General features: G+C 50.9%; 1 protein-coding gene across 1 annotated transcript; it reads left to right on the top strand.

Annotated features, from left to right (window-relative positions):
* Positions 1-256: 256 nt before the first annotated feature.
* SLC10A4 (solute carrier family 10 member 4) lies at positions 257-7174 on the top strand. Its single transcript, XM_060247358.1, has 3 exons — positions 257-567; positions 3052-3262; positions 6656-7174. Exons 1-3 carry the CDS (start codon positions 326-328, stop codon positions 7172-7174), a joined length of 972 nt encoding a protein of 323 aa, XP_060103341.1. The 5' UTR covers positions 257-325.
* The last annotated feature ends 855 nt before the right edge of the window (positions 7175-8029 follow it).

The following is an 8029-nucleotide window of genomic DNA, read 5'->3' as shown; positions in this document are numbered from 1 at the left end:
GGCTGGCTGGGTGGGCGGGCGGGCGGGCAGCCTCCTCTCCGGCGCCCAGGCAGGAGCAGGGAGCCGCCTGTGTCCGACCCACCGCCTCGCCACTCGGACGCCTCCGGCCATGAACAGCTCCTGGGCGGCGAGCGGCGCGCCCGGCCTCTGGGGAGGCTCGGCCAGCGGCAGCCCCAGCTGGGCGGCGGCGGCGGGAGCGACGGCGGCGTCGAGCTTGGAGCCTGCTGCTGCTGCTGCTGCGGGGGGGTCGGGCAGCCGTCGGTTCTGGGAGAGCGGCCTGAACGAGGGCTTGAGCGTCTTCGTGGCGCTGGCGCTGGGCGCCACCATGCTGGGCTTGGGCTGCACCGTGGAGGCGAGCCGGCTGGGCGGGCAGCTGCGGCGGCCGCTGGGCTTGCTGCTGGCGCTGCTCTGCCAGTTCGGCCTCATGCCGCTGGTGGCCTTCCTGCTGGCCCTCGCCTTCGCCCTCGACGAGGTGGCCGCCGTGGCCGTCCTGCTCTGCGGCTGCTGCCCCGGAGGGAACCTCTCCAACATCATGTCGCTCCTCGTCGACGGAGACATGAACCTCAGGTAGGCAGGCAGAGGCAGCCCTCCTCCGCCCGGGCTCCGGAGCAGGCATGCAGGCAGGCGGAAGTTCGACAGGCGTAGCAGCCGTGGCATTGCAGCTGTCCAAGGCGCAAAGAGGAGTGCGGGGCGGGGGAGCTGCTACTATTTGAAAAAACCGTGGTGTCCACTTGTTGCAAAAACGGAAGGAAGGAAGGAAGGAAGGAAGAAAGAAAGAAAGAAAGAAAGAAAGAAAGAAAGAAAGAAAGAAAGAAAGAAAGAAAGACCAGCAGGACGCTCTCTTGGGTGGGGCTGGAAAATCTAACCATTTGTTTCATTCCAGCCTTAGCGGCCGAGATTCCCTTCTTCAGGCATCAGACGGGGGTCCTTCGGAGCTAGTGCGGGGCAAATCCCCAGCGAGGAAAAACGCACCCCTTCCTCAGGGGTGCTAAAATCTAGTGGGGTGATGGTGGTTCTCACAGCGGATTTTATGCAACCGGGTAAGGTTTTCAAGGCAAGAGCTCTCTGCCAGGGGTGGCCAACGGTAGCTCTCCAGATGTTTCCCCCCCCTACAGCTCCCATCAGCCCCAGCCAGCATGGCCAATGGCTGGGACTGATGGGAGTTGTAGGCAAAAAAAAACCATCTGGAGAGCTACCGTGGGGCACCCCTGCCAATTTCACACTAGACTTTTAATCCTCGTTTAGCTCTGTCCCCAAGATGACATTCTAAAAATCATAACGTCATAGGGGTTGGTTTCTCTGATTCTAGTGCAGAATGTTAGTTTGGGGACAAGGCTAAACCAGGATTAAAGATCTAGTGTCTTAGTTCAGGGAGGATGGCCCTAGAGCACACTCATTTATGCAGTCGCTCACCACTCTACTGCCAGTAGCTCACCAAGAAGAATTTTTGCTCACAAGACTCTGCAGCTTAGAGGGAACTTTGGGCAAGAGACATAACACAGGCGGTTTCCCACTGGCTGCCTCTGCGGCACGAGCCTGGTATTCCTTGGATACTGCTAGACCCTTCTTGGCTTCTAAGATCGGGCTAGGCAGGTCGGGGCACTCAATTCGTTCGCAACTGGTGAAGGGCTTGGTATTGCCGAGACGGGGAAAAGCACCGAGGTTTCCAAAAGGTCGAGCAGGCTTGTTTCTGAGCGCGGAAGAAGCGCGGTTGCTGCTGGCTGGAGTTTTCTGTGAGTGAGCTCCTTGCAAACTGAAAGGAGCGTCTGGGAAGAAGCGCAGTTGCTTTCTTGTCTTAGCTGGGCCCCGTTCCCCAGGGCCGCATCCCCAGGCTGGGGAGAGCTGCCTCTGTTGAATGGCTGCCTGTTCGCCATCATCACCCACACGAGGGCTCAGGAGAACCCCTCCGGTTAACAATGCGAGATCAAGATGGGGCAGCCCTGTCGGTCTGCTGGTAGCAGGAGCAAAGAGCGAGTCTTGGAGCACCTTCAAAATTCGTGGCAGTACCGGGCTCTGTCGGGGCTGGACTGCCGAGCACACCCTTGGCCGTGTTCCCTCTAACCTGAGTTCGCGTGAGCTAGCTCACAGATGTTTAGCCTCCAGCTCACACATTTTTGTCTCCGCTCAGGAAAAATGGCCCCAGAGCACAATCATTGATGCAGCAGCTCACAAAGTAGAATTTTTGCTCCCAAGGCTCTGCAGCTTAGAGGGAACATTGACCCTTGGTGGGGGTCGCTGGGGGGACATTTGTTTGCAGGGAGGCTGGAGCGGGGGGGGGGGGCGGCGTAATGCGGCAGAGAAAAGAGATCGACGTGCCCGAGCAGGGCTTGCGCTTGGAAGCGCTTGGCGCGCCTGCAGACGGTGCCTGTCCATTAGACGGGAGGAGGAGGAGACGTGCTTTGCCTCGCTGGCTCCCGCAAGGGGCCACCTGCAGAGTGCCAAGCCGGGCTGGGCTGCCCAAGCGAGGAAGGCTTCTGCGCCCGAATTGCAGGCCGTGCCTGAGCTTTGGGGGGCGGGTAGGGTTGCCAATCCCCAGGTGGGGGCAGAGGATCCCCCGGTTTGGAGGCCCTCCCCCCTTCAGGGTCATCAGAAAGGGGGGGAGGGGAATGTCTGCTGGGAACTCTTATTATTCCCTGTGGAGACTTATTCCCATAGAAAATAATGGAGAATTGATCTTTGGGGGGGGGGCTGTTTTCTGAGGTAGAGGCACCATGTTTTCAGCTTAGCATGCAGTGCCTCTCCTCAAAATACTCCCCAGGTTTCAAAAAGAGTGCACCAGGGGGTCCAATTATATGAGCCCCCAAAGAAAGTGCCCCTACCCTTCATTATTTCCTATGGAAGGAAGGCATTGAAAAGACCTGCGGTCCCTTTAAATGTGATAGCCAGAACTCCCTTTGGAGTTCAATGATGCTTGTCACACCCCTGCTCCTGGCTCCACCCCCAAAGTCCCCAGATATTTCTTGAATTGGACTTGGCAACCCTCGGGGCGGGTGATGTCGTTGGGCTTCTTCAACCCTGGGGGACTTTGATGGCTTTCTCTCCTCCCGGCAGCATCATCATGACCACTTCGTCCACCTTGCTGGCTCTGCTCTTGATGCCTCTGTGCCTGTGGCTCTACAGCCGCGCCTGGATCAACACGCCACTGGTGCGCCTCCTGCCCCTGGGTGCCGTCAGCCTGACCCTGTGCAGCACGCTGCTCCCCATCGGCCTCGGCGTGCTCATCCGCTACAGATACCCACGACTGGCAGACATCCTGCTGAAAGTAAGCCGGCCTTCCCTGCTCCAGCCGCAAGGGGGCGCCCCTCTGAAGCCGGCTTTGCAATGCATAAGGGATGTTGCCCTGAGCAACAGAGCCCTGCCTCCAGCGAAGGCTGCAGCCCAATCAGGGGCTCAGGAGCAAAACCAGCCCCCTGTCATAGACAAGAAGATAAGTTGGGGGTGTGGAGGGGAGGTTTCCCTGAATTTCCTGCATGGTGCAGGGGGCTGGACTAGATGACCCTGGAGGTCCCTTTCAACTCTATTCTAAGAGGGCAAGAACTCCAGGGAGAGAAGGGCTCAGTTTGGAACTGGAAAAGTCACTGTTCCCATTGGCCTAATCCATGGTGTGGTGGGCACATTTCTTTCTGGGCAGCTGCCTATTTTTACAAATTAGTTATAATGAAATCAGCCCATGCAAGCCAAAGGTTTTTAAAGGGATGACCTGTAATGAAAAGATTACTGTGGCACATTCTATTGGCCCCATGGGCACTGGTGCCCCTATGCAGCAGACCCCTATAGGGGTTTGCAGAGTCCTCTTGCCCATGCATACAATAACACATGCAAAGCAATGTGATGTGCTATTAACCGCAAGTCCCTGTCCACATCCCAGTATTCATTTAGCCCTCCTCTGCTTAATGCAACTTATTCTGTGCTTTGCATGTAGTATGTCTCAAATTCAGTCCTCAAAATGGTGAGTTCAAGGATTTCTGTAGCAGTGCTGGAAAACATTCCTTGGGGAGCAATTGCTGGTTTGGAGGGGCCATTGGAGTGACTCTGTTTAAGGCACATGTAACCACAACAAAAGAGCCCCATGGCGCAGTACTGCAGTCCTAAGCTCTGCTCACGACCTGAGTTCGATCCCGGTGGAAGCTGGGTTCAGGTAACCAGCTTGAGATTGACTCAGCCTTCCATCCTTCTGAGGTCGGTAAAATGAGTACCCAGCTTGCTGGGGGGGGGGTGTAGATGACTGGGGAAAGCAATGGCAAATCACCCTGTAAAAAGTCTGTGAAAACGTTGTGAAAGCAACGTCACCCTGGAGTCGGAAATGACTGGTGCTTGCGCAGGGGACTACCTTTACCTTTTTTAACCACAACAAAAGCTCTTAAATAGTATGCTCTTTTTGCAGTTTTAACTTTCAGTATCCTCAACAGCTCCTTTTACTTCGTGTTTCTGCTCAGAGATTCTCCCTGCCTTCAAACCCAACTGAAATCTGAAACAGAAGTCTTTGGACTCAGCAGCAATTATTGCTGCAAAACCCAGTCAATTCATGCCAGAGAAATGCAGCGGCCATTTCTGTTCCCAGCCCCACCCAAGTAAACAACACTCTGACATAAATGAGCAAAAGCGAGTGGGTAGAAGCCCTGCTTAAATTCAAGATAAGCAAAAGTAACAAGTGCAAGAACCAGGTAGCAGAAGATAAGTTAACTGGGGACATCATAGTACATTAAGATTTAAAAAAAATGGGTAACCCTCCAACCCAATACTTGCTGCTAATCTTTAAGCTGAGTGTTGCTGTTGAAACAGAGTGAAACAGGAGTGGAAATGAAATAAAGGCGTATCTGGTCTGCTCCAGCTCTTGGTACGAGTTTTTTTAATACCACATCTATTGCTTATTATGAATATAATTAATTATCAGTTTAAGTGCTATCAGCAGATATTTTACTGGGTCCTGCTGTAGCAGGCTCCTGCTACAAGGAGATGATGATCTAAAATAATAAATTACATATTCATTATGCCATTCATTGGCAAGCTGGGGATGGGGGATGGCCAGAAATGTAGGTTACCTTCTTGTGAAGAAGACTGCAGATTTATACCCCGACCTTCTCTCTGAATCAAAGACTCAGAGTGGCTTACAATCTCCTATATCTTCTCCCCCCACAACAGACACCCTGTGAGGTGGGTGGGGCTGAGAGAGCTCTCACAGCAGCTGCCCTTTCAAGGACAACTACGAGAGCTATGGCTGACCCAAGGCTATTCCAGCAGCTGCAAGTGGAGACGTGGGGAATCAAACTCAGTTCTCCCAGATAAGAGTCGGCACACTTAACCACTACCCCAAACTGAAACAACAGTAATGCTGGGTTTTCCATAGCTACATAACAGACAAGCATCAGCCAGTGAAGCTTTTCCCCAGCATGCCAAAGGCACACAGCCTTAGTCATTGTTTAGCTAAAGTCACCCCTGCTTTCAATCTGTTTATAAACTCCAGTGGCAAATATACAAAACTCAACATTGCCGGGCATGAATATATCAAACATGCTCCTATGTTTTGAGGTCACTACAAGAAGGCAGCGTTAGACCAGGAACAGATGGTTAGCATTAGAACAAAGGTTTTACTACCACTCGGGGAAGGCAATGACAAACCACCCCGTAAAAAATCTGCCAAGAAAATGTCATGCTGTGACGTCAACCCATGGGTCGGTAACGACTCTGTAATAATACCTTGTTATTACTACTACTATTACTACATCTTTTGAGATTGTGTTGTTGCTGTACTACCAAAAACTACTAGAGCAGTTAAACTACCTTAAGGATCAGGTTGGACTCAGCCAGATTTTTTACTCACTCTCACCTAATTCCTCGCTATGGCCCGTTTCATATGACTCTTGTCCATGCAAGTGCTGTGATTTCTAGATGGGTCAAAGGGGACTGTCTATCCATTTTTCAACTTGGAGACAGCTAGCTGGACCTCATTGATCTAGCAGACAATTTTATTTCCTGGTTTGGCCAATATCTGCTTTAGGCCCTGAAAGACAGCCAGTACCATTAAAATATAAAATAGGAAAAGAGATGCAATTTAAATCAACAGCAGTCAACCAAAATAAAATTGAAATGGTGGCAAGTGTCACCAACGCCTGTCTAAATGGGAAGGACCTAACCAGCATCCAAAGCAACCGGTAAGCCAGCTTAGCTGGGATTCTATTGAAGAAATCCCCAATAGCAGGAATGGAATTCTTGAAGAGCTCCTTTGCATATCACATCGGCTACACACCCGATGTAGCCAATCCTCCAAGAGCTTACAAAAAAGAGCCTCGTAAAATCTCAAGAGGATTGGCTGCATCAGGGGTGTGGCCTAATATGTAAAGGAGCTCCTGCTAGAATTCCACCCCTGCCCAATAGGGAGGTTCTGGTCTTTGTCTCAAAAGGTAGGGGCCCAAACAAGAAATGAGGGCAGTCATCCACTATTTGAATCTCACAGGTGCCTTGCCTTGTTATAGGGTGCTTTCCTGAAATGGCTAACCAGGATTACTGAAGGCATTTGTTTGCTGTCGTCATGACCTCTCTTTTCCGTTAATAATACTTTTAATTAAAAAAAAAACACAACCTTGCACCTATATCACTGATATAATTTAAGTGCAGCAGTATTCCAAAAGCCCAACTGCCTGCTTTTCTTTCCCAGGTTTCCTTGTGGTCTCTCCTAGTGACCTTGGTGATCCTTTTCATTCTCACGGGTACCATGCTGGGTCCTGAACTGCTGGCCACAATCCCTGCCACTGTCTACGTGGTTGCTGTGTTGATGCCCTTGGCGGGTTACGGCTGTGGCTACGGTGTAGCGACATTATTCCACTTGCCACCCCACTGCAAGAGGACGGTGTCCCTGGAGACAGGCTGCCAGAACGTTCAGCTCTGCACCGCTATACTCAAGCTAACTTTCCCTCCACAGCTCATTGGGAGCATGTACATGTTCCCTTTGCTGTATGCCCTCTTCCAGGCTGCAGAAGCTGGCCTGATTGTTCTGGCCTACAAGATATACGGCAAGGATTTCTACAAGCAAGACACTTTAGGCGGGGAAGAAGAAGACACTGATATTTCTTACAGGAAACTCAAGGAGGAGGAAGTCCTGGATACCACCTATGGCACAGTGACTGCTGAGAGCCAGGGCTCAGTGCTTATGGAGTCTGCACAGACTGCTTTCTAGGGAAGGCCTTGATGGGAAAACGTCCTTTTTAAAGGATAAACGGTGTAGCAAACCAGGAGGGGGCACCAAGCAGTTCCTGTAATTTGTGATTCCGTAAGCAGCCTCCAAGTGTATGGTTTGCAGCCGTGTTCAGTATTCTCTTCCATAAATAACAAGTCATCCGCGACAACCTTCCTGTCATCACAGAATGTTCAGTGTGAACCATCCTCATCAGTGTGACACCGTGTACACTGAGATGCAAGCAGGAAACAGGGTTGCACCACTGAAAAGGTAAAGGTAATTTTGAAGATGATGAATAGGCAAACAAGGGGAAAGCAAATGTTGATGGTGTCTGTCAAGCGATGTTCCCTCTAAGCTGCAGAGTCTTGTGAGCAAAAATTCTACTTTGTGAGCTACTGGCATTAAAGTTGTGAGCTACTGCATAAATTATTGTGCTCTCTGGGGTCATCCTTCCTGAGCTAAGACAAAAATGTGTGAGCTGGAGGCTAAAAATCTGTGAGCTAGCTCACGCGAACTCAGGTTAGAGGGAACACTGCTGTCAAGTGTAACTGAATGCACCTGACATATGCGTCATTTTTTAAAAAGGCTATTTGTATACCTTGCATATATATTTCAGTGTCTATGTATGTAAAAAGAAATGTTGTACACTTACTGCTGATTAAATTTCTTGCAAAGGTGCCAATCCATTGAACATTTGACTGTTGATTAGAAACTGTTTCTTTTATCTAATGGAGATCAGGGCAGCCAGTCCCTTTTTTTAAGAAGACTGATAAAGACACCTCTTTTGCTTTTGTTCTTTGTATTCTGTAGGACTCCATTGCTGGGAGGAACCCTCTTCCAATTGGGTGGCAGCTT

This window comes from Heteronotia binoei, chromosome 9, assembly GCF_032191835.1.
Source record: "Heteronotia binoei isolate CCM8104 ecotype False Entrance Well chromosome 9, APGP_CSIRO_Hbin_v1, whole genome shotgun sequence".
NCBI lineage: Eukaryota > Metazoa > Chordata > Lepidosauria > Squamata > Gekkonidae > Heteronotia > Heteronotia binoei.
Note: the sequence above shows the minus strand (reverse complement) of the source record. Positions and strands in the feature narration are given on the sequence as shown.

What these genes read in the sequence shown, in the direction of transcription:
- SLC10A4 (XM_060247358.1), top strand. Translation starts at nt 326, where the DNA reads ATGCTGGGCTTGGGCTGCACCGTGGAGGCGAGCCGGCTGGGCGGGCAG. An exon ending in GACGGAGACATGAACCTCAG is followed by an intron (nt 568 to 3,051) that starts GTAGGCAGGCAG and finishes TCCTCCCGGCAG; the next exon opens with CATCATCATGACCACTTCGT. An exon ending in TGGCAGACATCCTGCTGAAA is followed by an intron (nt 3,263 to 6,655) that starts GTAAGCCGGCCT and finishes TTTCTTTCCCAG; the next exon opens with GTTTCCTTGTGGTCTCTCCT.